Below are 21,190 nucleotides of genomic sequence, written 5' to 3'. Positions count from 1 at the left end.
AGGTACCTGCACTGCTGCTCTCTAGCTCAGGTCTGCGCTGTGGGTGCAGGAATTTGCACCTCACTATTATACATACTCTTCTATTGTGGTATTTCATTTATTGAAAAATAGCATTCAGAAGGTGGCATGCTATTTTTAATAAGCTTCCATTATGTGGTAATATATATTTATAGTCAACACCTGCAGAAAAAAACACTATGACATATGAGTCATTAATGACAGCCCATTTATCAATACATAAGAGACAAACTTTTCCCAATGATCACAGTCATGTGATTCCCGTTCCCTCCTGAGCTGTCTTCCCACATTACAAAAACAAACTGAATGAGCTGATACTATGCACAGAGGAATATACTAGCCATTTTTATTTCTTATGCTTGAGTCCTTTATATTACTCTCTCTCCTATTCACTGATTATTCTGAAAGGAATAATCAAATTTCAGAAGGACCAAGAATTCTGAACATCTCTTTGTGGAATATATGCCATGTGAATTTTATATATAGACCTCAATTTACATAGAAGACACCCTAATTCATAACCTCATCTTTTTAGAACAGAACGTCACCTCAGAAATGAGGCTGGAATGGACCCTTGCCCAGAGAGGAAACAGAAAGCTGGGGTGGCCGCTAGTCAGAAGTCTGGCCTCGTGGGGGGCACCTCTTCCTCCTGCAAAGACCACCCTGCGTGGATGTGGTTCCTCCTTCACCTTCGCTCAGCCCAGGCCGTGTGCAGCAGCGTGGCGTGGGTTCTACGCCACCCGACAGAAAGTTTTCTGAGGAGCCCTCTTCATGTTATCTCTGCCAAAAACTATTCAACAATTGTTTTCACTAAAAAATGTGCTGAAGTCATTCTACATAGCACTCAGCACACCATAGGGAGGGAGAACTACACACCCTGATTACCCCGGTCTGAAACCACATGGTAGTTGTGGCGACAAGACATAACTTCATAAAACAGCTATTTACAACATACAGATGGCAAAATATCACTTCTATTCAAAGGTTTAGGGTTTCAGTCATGGATTCTGGATAACCCAGCAGATCTGTGACTCATTCACTTCACAAATATTTATTACATCTCTAGAAAGAAGTTCAAGTTTAAGAGTCAACAGGACAAGCCTTTGCCCAAGTTGTTCCCAGTTTGTATGTTCGCAGAGAGAAACACATAACCCAATACGGTATGACAAGGGTGGTAAGAAGGATGGGCAAGTGTGACAAGTGAAGACAGAGGGAGACTTGCCGGGACAGTGATGGACCATGCCAAATGGGCACATACAGCTGCTGAATGACAGGCAACGTCTGAATGGAATCCTAAACCCTAGGGCAGCAAAAAAGGTCCTGCTGCTGAGTGCACTGAATATTTCATTTGTTTTTCCAGGAAGTCAGAAGGAGCAGAAGGTTTCTGTCTGATCGTGGGAAAAAGACAATCAGGCAGCAGATAGCCTTAGTGCCCTGCAACCTGCAGGCAGGCCGCCTCTAACACAGCTAGTCGGCTCCCAGATCTCGGGATCAAGCAGATGATCTGGACAAGAATAAATAGGAGCCAGTATGCAGATTATACTGTATGGCAGTTAATGCAAGATAAAGCAACTCAGAAGCTCACAGACTAGTAAACCAAGACAGGCACAGGGCTAGACCAAACCACAGAGATTCACTCCCACCATCCACTAAACTTGAAAGGATCTTTCAGTGTTGTTTTTCTCACAGGTCCCTGAAAAATCTGAAAACAAAACAACACTGCAGTCACAAGGCACTGACATCCATGTAAACTAGAACGCCCTCCACGTATGTATAGCACATGAAAGTATCCCAAGCATTATGCGTTTGCCAAACCTCTGCTGCCACACTAGACTAAACACGGTAACTAAATTGAACTCCAAGGAGAATTCATGTGGTAACTTCTTCAAGTATCTGAGAGCAAAGGAAGACAGTGTTTCCAGAACTGCCTCACAGTGCTTCAGACATCAGCTATTCTAATTTTAAAAAGGCCGAGATTAAAAAAAAAAAAATTCTTGTACTTTGTGAACCTTTAAGGCACACAGATTTGATTTAGGGGTCTAGAAAGACCCTGGAAATATCAGCCAAACTGTATGGATATAAGATATTTTCTGGAGAAGGCTCACAGATTTCATCATATATTCAAAGGCAGGACTGGCCCAGGAAAGACTGAGAACCACTGTTTAAAAATAACAACAACAACAATCCTTTAGAAAAAGGTTCCATATTGCTCATGTTACAAGGAATACTTTTCGGCCAAGAAAATAGCATATATATTTCAGGGAAACATAAAAAAATTATTTCAAGAGCTAGGATTACAAGGAACCCTGTTTGTCTAACTCAAATTGATCATTTTTCTTGGGCTACAGTTAACAAGATTGACTAACCTTTGCTACTATCAAAACATTTTACATGCACATGAACTTTTAGGGGAAAAAATCCCTTCTTATAAAGATTCTGCATTTTACCAAATTCCTGCTTTTTAAATTTTATCGAGAAAATTAGCAAAAGTATAAGAGTTAAAAAACAGTTTATGTTTTATAAAACTAAGCTATTTAGGAAAGAAATTTAAAGTATCACTATTTAAATGTCCTTAGACTGACCTCCTGGAGATCAGGGACCCAGGCTTAATCATTTTATATTCCCTATTATCATGCAAACCACAGATAGCTGATCAGAGGCAAGCATGTTGAATGTCTTAATTTATCATGCAGAAATTTTAGTCTATTCAAAGAATTCCTATACTCCATCGTGTGTCTATTATATGACTTACTTATTATAGGCTTCAAATCATTTAAACTCACGCAGTTAAACAACTAGTGTATACCACATGCCGAAGATCTGCTGTAATCGTGCATGAATGTGTGTGATCCTGGGTTGCCTTGAAAGCAAAATTGTAACTTGACTTTAATCTGTAAGGAATGTAGGTTGCCTCGAATGTGAGGTTATAATCAGTCCAATGAATATTTCATGCAGAGATGACTATGGTTCCTCTAAGATGATGAAAGGGACAGTTAAGTTGTTTAAAACCCAGGGAACAGATCTAGAAAGCTGAAAGATGACTCACTGCCCCCGTTTTAACCTCGCTTCTGCAAAACACACTCCTGACCTAGTCTTCGGAGGGTAGGGTGACCACAGTACTTAGCCTCCAAACTTCAAGAACACTTTTTGAGAAAACAATGGGCATTATTCTTGCAAGCATAGATAGAAAGAACTATTAGAACTTTCCCTAGAAAGAACTAGGGAATCACTAGACATAAATAACTTTGACAGCCGATTGTGTGATTCATCTTTCTTCTTCAAACAGGGTTTAGTTAAAACATTTTTAAAGTCCTATAAATTTCTTTAAAACCCTCACTAAAGCAGTTTCCTAGTCTTACTTTATAACACCTTTCATCTCTCTCTAGTCAATTATAGCATCTCACTCTACCTTCTCGGCCACTGTGATTTTCAGATCACTCCTTTCATCCTTTATACCCACTCAGGAGTACAGAGCACTTACAAAATCTCTTTTCAGTTTCATTGTGACTTCAATCTTCTCTCCTTTGCCCTCCTTAAACTCTGTTTCTAGAGCATTCTTAACACAACCTGTTTCCTAGATGTTTGATTATTTTTCCATTTCTCTACAGAAAGATCTTATTCAAATATTTTCAGAAACATTCCATTTGTATTTTCTTTTAACCCAGAGTACAATGAACACATACATCCTGAAAGCACCTTCTTTAACAGCTTATCAAAAATTTTTAGTTAAACATTTTCATTTAAATGCTGTTAAAACATAAAAATGCACTCATTCCTAATTAGTGGTATGAAGACCATGATCTAAACTTAAAATGTGGGGTTAAAGGAGCAGTATTTTGCTGGTAAACCCTAGTGGTACTATCTAGATAGCGAAGAAATAGCAGATGTGATGTTTTTACTTTTTAAATTGTTTTCATGGTTGCCCTGCCTGTTTATGTTGTTTTTGCCATTAAAGAAAAACATTAATTGTTTTATTCCTTTAATCTTTCCAGAGCCTGAAACAAAGGCAGCATGAATGCATTCTCAGTTCACATCATTGATTAGGTGGAAGAACCTAAGACAGAATCGTACCAGACAGAAGCCTGGGTCTTTGCCCTAACTCTGCCATTTAAGAACTCAATGGCTTTGGGCAAGACCCTTCAATTTCCTCATTGACAAAATGGGGTAACTCTACCTGCCCCCTTCCTCATGGGGTAATTGTGTTACCATAGACAGTTAGCTAATTATTAATAAGGAAGGAAGGACCAAGCGAAGTAAATCGATGGGAAGTTAAATACTGACACACTGTGCAAACATAAGCTATAATTACCACTTGCTGATGGTACAACTTAACAGGAACATTAAAATAAATCCAACATAAAAACATCACAGCATGATTCACAATGGCCAGGACGTGGAAGCAGACCAAATGTCCATCAATAGATGAATGGATAAAGAAAACGGGGTACCTCAATACAATGGAATATTATCCAGCCTTAAAAAAAAGGAAATTCTGTCCCATCCTACAACATGGATGAACCTTGAGGACAATATGCCAAGTATAATAAACCAGTCACAAAAGGACAGATACCATGTGATTCCATTTATATGAGGTACCCAGAATTGTCAAAATCATGGGCACCAGGGCTGGGGGGAGGGGGAGTGGAGACTTGTTGTTCAATAGGTATAGCATTTCAGTTCTGCAAGATGAAAAAGTCCCAGAGATCTGTTACTCCACAAGGTAAACACAGCTAACACTACTGACTATGTACTTCAAAATGGTTAAGGGTAAAAAAAAAAAAACACTTTGGTGTAGTCAGTGTAAGGCAGATTGCAATTAAGTGAGGTTTAAATAAAATTAAGCCAAAGTAACAGCCTTTGTTGGATGCCTCAATTAGCAATCAATTTTGCTAATTTTAGAAAAACACATTGCTGGTAAGCAAAGGCTCTGCCCCCAGAGACATTCTTGTATCAGCAGGGGTATCTCTCGTCCTAACCGTCCTCCTGTCCGTCTCCAGGCCTGCACCTGCCCTGCAGTACTGAGGCCGCTGCTCACCATCCTACAGCATTTGGCTCAGATTGCGGCTAGTCTAACACTCACCACATGACTCTCAGTCAGTGACACACATCTCTGGCATCAACATCACACCTCGAGCTTCTTGAGGGGGGAAAATGCATCTAACACTTCTTTAATTTCTCTTCACTTAGCTCCCAGCTCCATAGCACAATACCACTCATCAAATGTTTGTTAACTGAATAAAGTCTACTCTTCCACAGTTTTTGACATCTGTCATTTAGCTGTTTGTGGGGCAGAAACTCAGGAACACAGAGAGGTTGACTGTATTCAGCTGTGCACAGAGGTTTTGTGTTTTTCCCCATTCACATCTGGTAGAGAAAAAGGAATGGAAGAATCATGTATTTATAGCTGTGTTTATAATAATACAATAAAGTTGTTAAGTGATAGCTCTCTAAGACAAAAAAAAAAACTGGAGCTGCAAAGTTTATAATAATTCTCCCCAATCCATTTATGGTTTTGAAATAGCCAGAAGTCTATATCATGTTAACAGTCCTTATAAGGGTTCCTAGACAAGAGTGCAGTTTTAAATGGGGGCAAACCTCAGCCCTCTAGTACTTCCATTAATAAAAACTATAAATCCACTGGAAGAGAGTGTTTAATTAGAATATCGCAGGCTCTCTTTAAAACATGAAACTATAATCCATCAGAAACTTAAGACTTATTAGTAGGTAAGCTGTCAAGATAAATATAACTATAAAGAAACAGAGAACAATATGTAGTTTTATTCCTAAAATATTCAAGTGTTATTCAGAAGATAGCATGTGACAAGAACAAGAAAATGTACTAACTTATTCTTGATAAACTGAGGCAGGAATCTGGTCCAGGGAGAAAGTCAAGTCAATGCCTTGACTTTTGAGGGGAAAAGCCTAGTTCAGGAGACAGGATATGTGCCGTAGTCACAGGGATGGACGAGGGTGCAATCTGACCCAATGCAGTGAGCTGTTGTGATGACCGAGTCACAGAGTCAGTGCCAGTCTCGCCCCACTCAGGTCAGCACCCACTGGATATGGCAGATCTGCCATATAGCACTCATCACCAAGTCTAAAACAAGTCACTCCAATACGATAGTGACCCTACGCAACAAAAGAAGAAATGAAAACAGTGGTTTCATAACTTCTAAGACAAGCTCCCTGTTAGACACAGAACTTGAAGTCAGGAGTTCCGGCTGCCACTGCCCATGCCAGTCCCCCGACTGGGAACCCTGAGCCGGACACGTGCCATCTAATGCACTCACCCCTGGAGCCACAATGGGGCTTCACACGTAACTTATCAAATGATCTACCAACCAGCCCCCACAGCAGAGATGGAATCTGAACCCAGGTTTCTCTGAGTTGAGTAGCTGTGACAGAAAATGACCTGTGACATCTAAAATATTTTCTCTGACCCTTTACAGAAAGAAACTTGCCAATCACTAGACTAAGGCTTCAAGCTTGAGAGGATAAAGCCAACACTGACAGACATAGGAAAACGTAGAGAAGAAAGGGTTTGAAGAAAAAAAATGGGGAGCTCAATTTTAAATGGATGTCAGAACTGACTGGAAGCCAGAAAGGGAAAGATGTGAGATACTAACAACAGACAGAGGGGTCTGGGGCAGAAGCACAGACAAAGGGGAAGCTGTGAGGAAGAGGAGATAGTAAAGGGAAACAGAGCAGTGGGTTTTAAACTCGTTATGGAAACGAGGCTCTATATTCAAAGAAAAACTTACATGGAAGTCCTAATAGATCAAATGAACGGAGAGAGCTGCTTTGGCTGAATCCAGGAGAAATACACAGGACTCATCCGGTTGGCACCCCTTTGCCTCTGCAGCAACTCTTGAGGAACCCATCAGTATGATAACCAATCAAAGTCAGGAGGTCAGAGTCTGAACAGTGGGTTGGACAGGCTTCCAGACTCCGGGGGGTGGGGGGCACTAAAAGCAGCAGCAGAAAAGACCGAAAAGGAACAACAAGAGAAGTAATAGAAACAGGCTTATGTTGTCGCTAGCACCTGCAAGACAAAATTAACTCACTAGAGAAGAATAACAAGGCAAGGCTTGCAGAGAAGTCATAGGAATGCTTAATAAAAAGCCAGTGAACTTATTTAGAAAGTCGCTAGAGACCATCAGTAGAGAGAGAGCAACAGAAATCAGTTTCAAGGAAACTGGGAAGAAATGGAATCAGGATGAAGCCTGGGGCAATAAAGTTTGACATTAACAGGAAGGGAAAGATGGGATGAGGGGGAAGACAGGAGTGTTTGTTTCAAAATGTAAGGACACCAGTTTCCTCTTCCAAAGTGGTAGAAGACGGGCGTGGCAGGCTGCTAACAAAAAATGGCTGTGACAATTGCAGGGATGCCTTGGTAGTTCCCTTGCACACGGTGAGATCAGCCAGATGGCTTGCTTTGGCCAACAGACATTAGCACACAAGACACAAGAAGAGACCTGAATATTGTGCACTGTTCTGGCTTGATGTTCTTGTAACCAAAACCAGCGTGAGGGTGAGCCAGACAGCCTGCTGGGGGATGAGAGGCCATCCTAAACAGAATGAGACACCCGAGCGGACAGCTGCCAACCTGCAGAGGCCACCCAAGATTGCCTGGTCACCAGCTCACCTGCCAGCTGGTCACTGATTAATGGAAGAGAATTGTGACCTAAGTAAAAATGGTGGTGACTTTAAGCCGCTAAAACTGAGAGCAGTTTGTTCTGTGGCAAAAGCTAACAAGGAATGAATGAGGACTTGTCTGATGTGAAAGATAGTATAGGGAGAGACCAATGCTGTAGGTATGGCATATAATCAGAAAAGTGCTTGAAAGTATTTCAAAATGTTATAAAGATACAAAGCTATTCCTTTTCCTTTCATGTCTTTCAAATTGTGTGTAATGAGCCACAGTCATGCAACATGTTATTATCATTGTGACTATAATTGTCAACTAACATTGGAGATCAGTGGATGTGACCATACCTACCCAGTCATACTTATGAGTTAATTTAGAAGCTAACCCAGGTTTAAGGAGCTTGCACACTCTTTTTATTTCTTACAGGTAGGAAACAACATAATCTAAGCTACTGTGTATTTGACCGATAAACGAACCTATGTTGCTGGAAGTTAAAGATGTTCAGCCAGTTTTGTAATTCTGTTTGGAAGGCAACTGCTATGGGCAGAAGAGAACTGACATGTTTTCAATGCAAAAGTTAAAAGACAACATCGAAATCAATGATGGGAAACTAATGTTAGCCTAAAATATTTTTGTAGGAATGCCTGCCGTACTTTGTGTTTTCTGTTATGAGGTTTCTCTGCTGGATTTTATCTTTTACCAATTAAATGAATTTTTGTCCTGTGGGTCACCATTTAGTTTAGCACATGTTCTTTAGAGTCTCTCCAACAGTTTTCTTGTGGGTTGAAGAAAGTATGTGATACAGTCAAAAACATATATTTTTCTCCTACCTCCAACAGCATTTTCTTAATAAGACCCATTTGTAAAAACATGTTTAACATTTTTTTAAATAAAAAATTCATCTTTGAGTTGAAGGTGAACAAACACATTTGTGTGTCTTCCTTCTTCTGAAAAGGCTACTTAGGAAAATATTTCCATTTGGGTAGGATTTCCCCCATGTCTGGTTATGAGAAGCATTATTTTTCTCTTTCATAGTATGTTTATTGATAATGTGGGAAATAAAACATGGTCAACTGAACACATGCTTTCTCCTGAAAAAATTTTTCAAAAAGTATGAACCCACAGATGTAAAACACAGAAAATGAAATGAGAATAGATCAAAATGTCAAATGAAGAAAACGGTCAACAGCGGTATTTAACAGAACAGAAAAAGTGAGGATGCCAACTGGAGTGAGGAGGGCAGTTGAGGACTCTTCTCTGGGGACACCGACCAGACTGGAAGAAAGGACCCCCCCCCCCGGGCCACCACAACCAATTACCCTACAAAAGACCAACAGTCAGGAAGCCTGTGGCTGCTCTCAGAGCTGCCGGTCAGCCCTACGATGCCTTGCTCTTAATTCTGAACGGACAGCCAGAAATCGAACGTCTGAAAAAAGTCTCCAGGGTGTAAAAATAAAATTGAGTTTTAAAAAGTTAAAAACCAGGGATAGTTCAGAAATCTCAAAAAAAGAGAGGCAGAGAGATAAGGGAAAATATTACACCCATGGAATTAGAGTAGGGATCTATGAAAGCGGAGATGAGAAGCAAGTTCTCGAGCATGAGAAATTTTCAGTAAAAAAATTCCAATAGATGGGTTAGAAGTGGGATAAGATTCAGGTAGTAGAATAATAAGACAGAGGTATAAGTAGGGGGAAAAGGAAAAGAAAGCCCTAATCAAACACCTGACACATTAGAGAACCAGAACAAGAGGCAAACACAGTGGGGAAAATCACACCCCATTCCCCCACCAAAGGAAGTCACTTTCCAGAACTGAAGTGACTGGCATGTCACAATGAACATATGTATGGGAAGCCAGGAATTATATATAATAAGACTCATATCAAAGGCACATTCAAAATACCCATGGGAGAGCAATTCTTAGTATATTAGATAAAATTTAAAACAACATTCAAGGACCAAAAACTAATTCAGAGATGTTGTCTTCAAAATCTGAAGGAAATGTTTTCATTGTGCTATACCCATCCTTTTGAGAGGATAGATTTCAAGTTGGCAAGATCTCAAAAAAGTAACATGTCTCTAGAAGATTCCATATTTTTTGTTGCCAAGCATTTCCTTACATTGGCCTTCACTTACATTACTTAGTAGGCCTTGGAGGCACTTCCCTCTTCTCCATTCCCTTCTACTTCATAACCTAAACTTCATTTGTCCATCCTGTGAAGTCTAGTTTTAAGCCACCCACCGCCTTCCCCAGGAAGGGTGTCCTGTTCCTGCCAGCAGGGTGCAGTCTTTTCCTGCGTGCCTCACAGACCCCTCTGCTCTGGTAGGGCACTTCTACACTACTCTAAGTAGCATGATTTATGGCCAATCTCTTCTCCCTAAACCAACAATATGGGCTTTCTCCAGGCAAAGGTTAGCCAGTTTCTTTTTTGGGGCTCTGTCCTTTCAGCCTCTCTACTCAGCAACTGTGACGTCGAACACAAGTGCTTTAATATGGTAGATATTCACTGATAAGATGACGATGGACTTCAAAATTAATGTTAATCCATTGTACAAAGACTACAGCTCCGAAGCTATTTCATCTCCTGCAAGTCCCTTCCATGTACAGATTTCCTGTCTCAGAGACCCCATGGTCAGGGCAGAAAGGATCATTTTGGGGGAGTCAGGAGGAAAAAAATATTCTTTCAGGTTAAAAAAATGATCATATGACCCAGCAACTTCACTCCTGCGTACACACATATGAGAAGTGAAAACATATGTTCACACAAAAACCTGTACAAACATGCTCATAACAGTATTATTCATAACTAAAAGGTGGACACTATCCAGATGTCCACCAGATGATAAGTGAACACATGAACTGTGACACATCCATAAACTAAAATATTATTTGGCAATAAAAAGGGCTGAAGTACTGATACATGCCAGAGCACGGATGAATCCTGAAAACAGTGTGTAAGTGACAATAGTCAGTCTCAGAGCCCACCTACTGTGTTTGTCCATTTATATGGAATATCCAGAAGAGACAAATCTGTAGAGACAAAGTTAACTAGTGGTTGCCTAGGGCTAAGGGAATTGGAAAAAATGCGGAGTGACTGCTAATTTAGAACGTGGTATTTCTTTGAGGTGGGGATAATGAAAATGTTCTGAAATTGATCATAGTGATGGTTGTACAACACTTTGAATATATTAAAAAGTCCTGAATTACACACTTTGAATGAGTGAATTATATCTCAAGATTTTTTTTTAAAGATCAATGTGGGAATAAATTAAGTTCACATACTACTTGTCTTTAAGGCAGAATCAAAGAACTCCAACTAAAATAGGGCAAGATATGCAAAGTACGGCAAAACAGAACAGGATCGAAACGTGCACTGGGGGTCTGAAAAGGTCAAATTAAACAAAAACAACAAAAAAACAAGGTCATGTTAGCTGATATCTATTTGCCTCAAAACTAACATAGGATCTGCTCACTGTGAAGTTTACTAGTTTAAGAGAAGGCCATAACAAAGGGTAATGAAGAGTACTGCGTTGTTTTACCGGAAGCACAGGGTACCTGGTTACATAAACTTCTGTAGGGCACTTAATTTCGAAAGGCCGTATCTCTAGTTTCACTACTTGCCAATCACCTTCTCTCAAAGGTGTATTCTTGAAGCAATTAGTGGTAAAGTAGTTCACATTTACAGAGGGCTGGGATCTGCAAGTACCAAGAGGTTTACTCCAGGCATTCGCAGAAGACTTGTTACACATGACCTGCAGGGTGAATTAAAGCACCCACTTACAAAATCTTTGTTTGACAGATGCTATGATGATTAGCAAATAAATCTATAAGATTTTTGATTCTTTTGAAATGGATGTGCACCCTGGCCAGGTATCAGTTAGTTAGAGTGTCACTCCACATGCCAAGGTTGCAGGTTAGACCCCCAGTCAGGGCACATACAAGAGCCAACCAATGAATGAGTGAATAAGTGAAACAGCAAATCAATGTCTCTTTCTCTCTCTCTCTCTCTCTCAAACCAATAAACAAAATAGATGTGCAGTCTTTTAAACTATCTAAAATTAAATGACACACATAAGTATTTTTCAACTTTAAGTGTTCATTTTTAAATGGATCTCAAAAAAGCACGATGATATAAAGGCATGGTGGAAGAGAATAGATAAAAATATTCTAATGAATGAGCAGTCTATAATCCCTCTTCCAATATCAAGGATATTAAAATTAATAAACCATACTTACCAAACTACGATTTTAACATAAACTTAAATCCTAGTCTTATCTTTTTTCAGAACTTTAAAACTCACACCTACCCAAGTGTAACTCATTTGAATACATCAAAGTTTTAAGATACTGATCTAATTTTAAAGAAAAATTGACGTAAATAAACTATATTCACTAAACATAGGAAGTAGCCCTTCAATTATCTTTGCCTTTGTTTTCAATTCTCTTCATTTTCTTTTATCTTCAATGCTATTGGTAACTATAGACTTTTTAAAAAATCTCTATGACAAGTAACAGGCACCTGGTCTGACTAAGGACCAATATTTTCATCCACGTTGGTTTGAAAGATATTTACAAGTCCTGTGAAGCTGCATCACCTAACTCAGGACTTGCAGCAGTCATGGACAGAAAGGTCCCAGTCAGGCAACTGGAGACTTCCAAAACCAAACTGGCAAGACCTTGGGTTGCATGATGACGTGCTATAAATCTGAGAAACTGTTTTATTTTAGTATTTGAAAATCGCATGGATAAATTAGTGCAAATGAAACACTCCTGTTTCTGAAATACAAACTATTTTTTAAACCCTTCTCTTTGCACCCTGGTACAAAATGTACAATGTAGAATTCAGCTTCTAAACTACAATATTTACTAGCTACACTGCCAACTTGTGGGAATTAACTTCACTAGATACACACTCATTATTTAATTTTCTTCATTGTTTAACTTCATCTTCATAATTTTACTGTAGTAAGAACATTTAACAAGAGATCTACTCTTTTAATAAATTTTTAAGTGTGTAGTACAGTGCTGTTAACTCCAGGCACAGTTCCGTACAGCAGGTCTCTAGAACTTACTCTTCTTGCATAACTGAAATGTTCTATTGAACAGCAACTCACCGCTTCTTCCTTCTGCAGTCCCTGGCAACCACCACTCTACTCTCTCTCCAGTACGAGTCTGACTACTTTAGATACCTCATATGAGTGGAATCAAACCCTGCTTGTCCTTCTGTGACCAGCCTAATTCACGGAGCATGATGTCCTCCAGTTTCATCCACATTGTCACATCATGACGTTTTAAATGATTAACGTTGGTAGAGCAGATGAACTGATAACAACCGGGCCTCATCTTGCTTCATCAGCTCCCTGCTCCTGCTGTGTGTGGGTTGTCTTTCAGTTAAGACTGTTGCACCTGGAGATGACGTCCCTGCCTGCTGGGGTGAGGACACTGTTCTGAAGTATGGAAACACTGCTTTTGAAGAGTCATGGCCTCCTGGCAGTGTCTCTGTCAACCACTGTGGCAGCTGTGCTTGAGGTCATGAATATTACATAAGGGCGGCCCATGCTTTCAAACCGAATCTCCAAGCCACGATTCCCATAGCAACACACAAAGATTTTACTCATCTCAGAGATGCAGCAGCCGGAGGAAATAGTCTAATGTTACCGTTGATTTTTTAGCAAGACCAACACAATACTTTTTCCAAAGCAGTAATTTTTTTTCCAAAAGAAAACCAACAATCGTGTTAAAATATGTTCCATTTAAAAGTTTCAGAGTATCACACACACCAGAGTAGCTTAAAATTGAATGACAATCCACAGTTGAGAAATAGTGGCTATTCAAATGACTCCATGGGTAACAGCGTCCGAATCCTGACAATTGGTGAAATCTAATACGGTCTCAGCTAAATTCTCTGCTTATAGATTTCATATCTTATATCCAGTCCCCGGTGCCATATATATGCACGTTATTATTATGGGATGGAAAAGAAATGCCCCCAAGGAAGCAGTGTGTTCAATTAATAAAATCCTTTGAAGCTTTATTTTTGAAAGGTATAATATGACCCATTTTTTAAAATATAAGAAAACATTACCATAAAACACCTATGAAATAAAATTTGGGAGAAAGATTATTCAAATAAATACCAAAAATAAACATAAACTTGAAGAAAGTTTGGTTTTTTTTAAACAGAGAAATGGTTTGCTGGAAAAATAAAGAGAAATCATTTTGACATTAGATCCAGTTTTTTCTCTTTGTATAACTAAGGGTCCTTCTGTGTCTAAAACATCCACCATGGAAACACGTTACTTGGATCATAAAATAACATAAAAGCCAAGACCATTCATGTATCACACTTCCTTTTTCTACCAAAGGAATAAGCTCATTTCTTGTACCTCTTTAATTTTTTAATTTAATTTATTTTAATTGTTATTCAAGTACAGTTTTTTGTCTTTTACTCCCAACCCAGCCCACCTCCCCAGTGCTCTCCACCTCCCTCCCATTTCCAACCCCCTTAGTTCTTGTCCATGTGTCCTCCACACTTGTTCCTATCATCTTGTACCTCTTTTAAACCAGACATTAAAATGCTGTAAGGACCCAAACATACATTTTGGGAGAAACTCCCGCAGGTGGTCCATCACGGACCCCGCACAAGCACAACAGGCAGAGGAAGAGCTGGGTGGGGGAAAATAATTTTACCTTTGCTTTTTCCAACTGGGCCTGGGCCTGTCGCTCTGCTTCTCTGCGCACTGCCTCCCGGTCTTCCTCCAGAGACACATCTGAATCGGATGGACGGCTGGTGTAGGAGTCTGCCGAACCCTGGGAAGGAACGTTTCCATTTTAAAATATGTTCCATCTATGACATTTGCATTGGAAATGTTTCACCAACACTACATTTAGCTTCCTGGGTTTTGCTACAAGTTCCTGAAAAGAGGAGAAAATAATCCATCTCGTGGAAAACCATCTAGAAAAATCATGCTCTGGTTTGCAAGCAGATCATTCACTAGGGTAGTTGTGCCTCCCCGAGCCTTAAGTTCCCGTTACTGTCCTTTTCAGAAGCCAGAGCAAGTCCCTTTATATTTCAACCAGCTCCGTGGTGCAGTGCAGGGCTGAAGTGCACAGATGGGTTTCAAGGATAGCCGCAAGAACAACCCACACGCTAAAGCAAGTATTTACAACTAGAAAGAAGATACCACTAATAAAAAACACACAAAAAGTAAAACGAGTTATAAACTTGAACTCCCCCAAATGTCACCATCAGAAGGAAAGCTGCCAGTTTAATCTTAAGCATCCTTTTGTGCCTTTTTATTCACCTGATACCTTCTTTGACAAAACGTAAAACAACAGCAGTCAGCTCCGCTCAATATTTAAGCAACACATTTTTGCATTACCTTTAAATAGATATATAACACCTGTCTACAGAAAACACTGCCCGGGATATCTACTTCGGCAATAAATCACAACACTGGAAAAGGATCTCAGAAAATTACAGGACTCTCCCTGGCTCCCTCTCTCGCACCCGGATCATATTACTAAATGAGGGAACCCGTGCCAGCACTCACTGCAATGATAGCAAAAAGCAAAGGCAAAATAACGTCTCCCCAGACGAAAGCCCTGGAGCTTACACAGATATCAGAATTCTTCAGCCTTCCTCCCTTGGCTCTTTTCAGAAGCCTAATCCAGGTGGCCTTCATTAGCCAGGCAGCGCCTTTCCCATCCGCAGCTGCAGCCCCGGGCACAGATCTTCAGTGCGCGCTGAGCCCTGCAGAACAACCTCTGCTCCTTCCCCATCCATGCTCGGGGCAAGCCCCTTTTCTCGCTCCCTTTCTGCCTCTGGGGCGTTCACTCCCTACCCCGGAGGATTCCAATCCAAAGAGATTCTTATTTTCCCATTCCGAAGGGGAAAACAAACACTCGAATGCTTTATATTGCTTTAAAAATAAAGAACACTTCAAGTGCACTGAAAAACAGGCACCAACTCGTTCTAAACTCAATTCATCTAACTACCCAGAAGATTCTCTTTCCTGCTCTTGGGTTGTTAAAGGAAATTAGTTGTGAGAGAACCTTTAAAAAAAAAAAAGCCTATTGCAAAACGTATGCAGTGACATTTGCAAGTGCAAAGTTCAAGCCTTATCTTCAGAGATCTGGAGGGGGAGGGCGGAGGACGCACTCACTCCACTGGGCATGCTCCATAGGTAGCCTTTTCATGCGGATGCTCACATCACACACACCGTTAGTCTATGTCAAATTGCCATTTGCATTCAACGTGTGAACAGCTGGAAAGGTTCTGGGTTCTATAGTAACAGGCACAAGGTCAGTTTGTCATGTTTGTTTCAGATAAAGCATTCTCTCAGACACAGCATATAATCTTTTCATTTAATGATCCCTGTCCATTACCTGCTTACAGAAAGTCTAATATATGCCACAAGACAATTCACAGACAATAATATTGTATGCAGTACTGGATACAAAAATCAAATAATGCTCATCAACCATAATAGCATACTGCTCCTGAATGCTGTGACTTCCCAAACAAGATGGGAGAGGGAAATTTTCTCACTTAATTAGGATATAAAAGTAGTCACAGCTCCAAGCAATGAGTTTAATGGAGCTCAAAATGACTTTGAACTGCTTCTCCAACTGAGAAACTACTGCTTCAAATAAATTTACTGGAATATATAACAGTGCAAATTGTTATAACAACAATTATGAAGATCCAAAGCTTGGTTGGCTTGTTAGCTCAAGTTAGGATTCGTGGAACAGTTTAGTACAAAGTTTTCTTATAAATAAGGCGACTGAAGTTTGAGAAGGAAATATACTTACATTATTAATTTCCTGTACTAGTGGAATTACACATTGTAAGTTTGTGTATAAAGAAATAAACACTTTCAGGTTTCTTAAACATAATTCTGTCGATGCATTCTAAGCTTCATTTTTGTTTGAGTATGGTGGAGGAACTATTTTGTAAAATCTTATGTAAATGAAAGAAAGGCATTCTTTAAAAATTCCCCCTTACTTTTCTTTTTTTTTAAATTTTATTTAGTTATTTTTCAAGTACAGTTTTTTGTCTATTTCTCCCATCCCGGCCCCCCCCCCCCGCCCCGTGCTCCGCACCTCCCTCCCATTTCCACGGGCCTCAGTTCTTGTCCCTGTGTCTTTCCTATTTGTTCCTCCAAATCCCTCCCCCTTTTTCCCCTTAAATTCCCTTCCCCCTTACTTGTCTGCCCTTCCTTTCTTCCTTTCTTCTTTTACCCTTCCAACTGTGGGCTAACCGCAGTCTTCGCAACATAAATGTTAGGAAGTACAGTGGGATGGGAGTTTGAGTATAAAAGTAATAGATGGAGTGCACCTTCAGTATGCCATCATTACACAAATTAATAAAAAGATTACTCATATTGTTATGAAGTGGATGTAAAATGCATGGAAGATACAAAATGCATTCCAATTTTTTGTTCCAGTAAAATTTTCAAAGTTGATGAGTCTGTCGACACATGCGACAGCATTCTTCACCCTCCCGGGGCGTTTCCTACAGCAGGTGGCACAGGGACACATGCCAAGGAGCACAGTGAAGCCCAGGAAGCGCCAGGGCCCACACGCCCCTTGCTGATGTTTTAGACCCAATCACCCTGCTAAAAGTTCAGGTTACGCCTCAGTGAGGACATGAAGTTTCTGTCATACAGAAGCCCATAATAGGAGGAAAAGTATTAACACGCACAATGTATGCAGTCTTTCCTTTTAAACAGAATAAGATTACTGCCAATAATCAGACATAACTTTAAAAAATTTTGTCTTCTAAACATTATTTTGATTGTTGTCACTATTACAGATGTCCCCCATGTTCTCCCCTTTTGCCCCTACACCCAGTGTCCCCGACCCGCGCCCACACTACACTGTCATCTGTGTCCGTGGGCCATGCATACATGTACACGTGCTCTTGGCTAAGACGTAGCTTTCAATTGCCTGGTCATTTTGAGATCTATTTCCAGGTTTATATAATTCATTGTTTTTTTAAATCTTCTACATTGACTTTTGGCAATGATCTTTGGAATATTTGCAAGACTATACTACCCTTTTAGAACATGAGGTATGACTGTGAACTGTAGTTATAAACTGTTTAGTGGAGCTTATAGAAGAAGCCACGTTACCTCCACAACTTGCCTCTGTAATAGTACATACTTCCAAAATATTTTTCATTATAGAAGTTACACATGCCTGTGGTAGAAAGGGAAAGACACAAGTAAGGTCACTTTGTATCTTCCCACCACTAGTAACCACTATCAAATAGCAGCATCTTGGAGCCTCTGGAGTCCCTGAAATTTTCAAAGTCACCCTCCCAACATGAGTGTTACAATTAATCTCCTTCCTTCTGGGAGTGCGGGTCTTTGCAGTCTAAAGTAATGTATCTAATTACGCTTTGCCTTTGGTACCATATGGACTTTCTAGGTCATTCTGCTTCAAGTTGTCTTTAGTCAGGAACAGCTGGCAGTCATTTCCATTAACTCCAGAACAGGTTCATTACAAGATGTACCCTTGATCTCTTGAGTTCCTACAATGTGATTAACTGGTCTTTTGTAGCATTTGTCCTTGCAGATACATCACATGTTCAACTACCCACATTTCCTTTTCTACATTTTAATGTTCTCATTCCTCATTGTAGGGTTGTAGAATACAACTAGCACCTAATGTCTCATCCAGAATCTTCTACTTTTAACCTCAGAACCCACACTCAAATTATGTTTTCTTTGCTTTTTAGAAATTTTAACTTAATGAGTTTAATTTATGCCTTTACCTAGTCTTCAATTTCTGTTTTTTTCCCCAAACACTTTTATGTAAGTTTGGCACAAAAATGATCATCCTTTTCCTTTAGCATTTTTTTTCCTTTGGTATTTGTAAAGTTTGCTTTGTTGATGTCATACTCTGCTGTGAAATGGTTGTACATACTCCCAGCACCATTTGTTTTGAATGTTCTTGTGCTTTCTCTTTTAAAGCCAAAAGAATGAGAGTTATACTTACTCAGGAGTGACTCTTTAAAAATTTGTTTATTTATTTTTAGAGGGGGGAAAGGGAAGGAGAAAGAGAGGGAGAGAAACATGTGCTAGGGAAATGTCGGTTGGTTGCCTCTCACATACCGCCTGCTGGGGACCAGGTTTGCAACCCAGGTGTGTGCCCTGATTGGGAATCAAACCCACAACCTTCCAGTTCGCAGGCCAGCACTCAATTCACTGAGTAACACCAGCCAGGGCAAGAGTGGCATTTTTGATCCCGAACTGTTCATCTATTCCCCGATGAAGTTTTCATACGAAGTCTACAGCAAATGCTCTTGGACAAAATCAGTTTCTCAGAGTATTCTAAGGTTCCCAAATTCTAGACGAAACAACTTCCCACCCAAGATCCTTAGGACTTCAGATGACCTTGTCATGTAGAGGGCTATGCTAACCAACAGCAAGTTTGACTTCAATTGTTTCTCCCTGACCTGTCATGGGACCGACAGACACCCACTGCCACTCTGGTCTGGCCCACATTCTTCATGTAACGCAAAACGGGATAGAAGTCAGAGAACAAGGACCAAAGGGAAAGGATCTGGCTGTTGTGTGGCTAGGGATGATAATTCCTTCATTCCTCAGGCTGTTATCTCCTTCTGGAGCTTAGGAGAATTAATATGTTGTGTTTTTTTTCCAGTGATGACACCTGGATGTCTCTAAGAAACTACTTTGCCCCTCATGCTTTGTTGGTTTCCTCAGGAAAAAAAACACACTGTTCACAGATCATTCGTGTTCCTGGCAGTAAAAATTCAAATAGGGTGCAAGCTAGAGATTAAGCACATTTTCATTGCTATTTTATACTTTAGTTTGCCAATGTCACATAATTTCTGCTCAAATGCATCCTGTAGTAAAATCTCAAATGTGACTGACCTACCATTTGGCGTAATGACAATGCATTAATAGAAGTAAAGCCAATCTCTGTAATTCATTCCTGTGTGATGCTTTCATGATTATGTGAAAGCCAAAATGTTAGCTTCCATTTTCTCAAGAGCACAGGAAAATTTATAACCCTTGCATGGTTATAGTATGTATCAATGAAGATATTAAATTTTACCAAAAACCAAACACACACAAAAAACAAAAATATGCATTTGGTACTCTGAGTGCTGCAACTGTAAGTTAAATGCTGAGAATATGATTGTGAAAAGGATTAACGCTTTCTTTCCATTATGGAACTTGATATTCCAGTGAGAGAGACCATTTTTTAGAAAAGTTATTAAAAAACAATCACAATGAGAAAAAATAAAACAGGCTGAGATAAAATGATAATGGGAATATGTTCGTTTAGTTAGGATGATATGACACTCAGAGGTAAGATTTAAGCTGAAACCCAAAGGAGAAGAAAAAAAAACAGCCCTGCAAAATTTTGAGAAAAGAGATGTCTAGGCAGAAACAGCACATACTCAGGAAGGCCTTGAAGACAAGGTATGCTTAGGTATTTGAAAAACTGAAAAGCAGTCAGTACAGCTAACATGGCACTTTTTGCAGAAGTATTTGAGATTGCGTCCGCTCCCTCCGCCTCTTTCTCACTGGACAGGTGGATGCCCGTTGAGGCACACCTGCAGTATAGATTTGGGGACCCCACTTTGTTTGTATGGCATCACCTCACAGATGAGACATTTTTGATTTTCTTAATTAGAGGGGGTATTTCAATTGCCAGTAAATTCCACTTTATCGGAACAATCATGTCTTCTGAAATTGAAACAAAGTTCTCTGATTTTCTCCTTTTTAAATCCAGCACTGTCTCCTAAAGGTTTAAGTCAGTATGTTTTTGAGATTGTCTATATTATGTTACTAATGAGTACAATTTATTTAGACTATGTATATGAATGATAACAATCACTAATTTTTAATGAATGTGTGCCCTATGTTAGGCATTGTGTTTGATCACAAGCAATAAATAATTTAGTTTCTCATTATCTCTATTTTTACTGATGAAACAACTGAGGCATAAGGAAGTTCAGTTACCTCACCAAGGTTACAGAACTAATGATCAGTGGAGGTAGGCATTATCTTCTCTAAATTCAAGTTCAGAGTCTCAAATTTTGTCTTCCCAAAAGGCAGTGAAGGTCCAACAAAGGTCTAAGGAAACAGATAATTTCTTTCATCAATGTAATGCTGTTTTGTGGAAAGAAAGATTCAAAGAGTTGGCTGCTGCCCTGGAATTTTCCTCACTTTAAAAAAGTCACTGAAAATTGTAAAGTATTCTGTTCACCACTTGTCTACAATGGAAAGTACATAAGTAGACTAGGAAAACAATGGAAATCAAGAAACTGGCTATCGAAACTTTCCTTTCTTCCCTGAAAATCAACAGAACTTGGCAGACTGACCTTCAGTAGTCTCTCTGGCAGCTGACCTTGCCTGAAGCTGGCTGAGATTCAAGTGTCTTCTGGGCAGCCTTTTGGTTCAGCAGGAACACTTCTTAGTTTTCAGCACTGAAGCTGAAGTTATGCAAAAGCACAAATGGTAGGTGCAAAGCTCGGAGATGTGACT

The 21,190-nt window shown here is 39.8% G+C and overlaps 1 protein-coding gene across 12 annotated transcripts in view; it reads right to left on the bottom strand.

Annotated features, from left to right (window-relative positions):
* CACNB2 (calcium voltage-gated channel auxiliary subunit beta 2) overlaps nucleotides 1–21,190 on the bottom strand; it is a 332,982-nt gene that overhangs the window by 92,583 nt on the left and 219,209 nt on the right. For 9 of the 12 annotated variants that reach the window (XM_037158293.2, XM_037158291.2, XM_037158289.2 and 6 more), the window contains one exon: nucleotides 14,355–14,474. In XM_037158293.2, the coding sequence (XP_037014188.2) occupies nucleotides 14,355–14,474 (120 nt within the window). Of the gene's footprint in view, nucleotides 1–14,354; nucleotides 14,475–15,280; nucleotides 15,702–21,190 lie in introns of those variants that run through there. The other 3 variants (XM_037158294.2, XM_037158295.2, XM_053673500.1) reach the window with 1 other exon arrangement.

Source organism: Artibeus jamaicensis, unplaced genomic scaffold (assembly GCF_021234435.1).
Source record: "Artibeus jamaicensis isolate MK-2021 breed Jamaican fruit bat unplaced genomic scaffold, CSHL_Jam_final contig_867, whole genome shotgun sequence".
Classification (NCBI taxonomy): Eukaryota; Metazoa; Chordata; class Mammalia; order Chiroptera; family Phyllostomidae; genus Artibeus; species Artibeus jamaicensis.
Note: the sequence above shows the minus strand (reverse complement) of the source record. Positions and strands in the feature narration are given on the sequence as shown.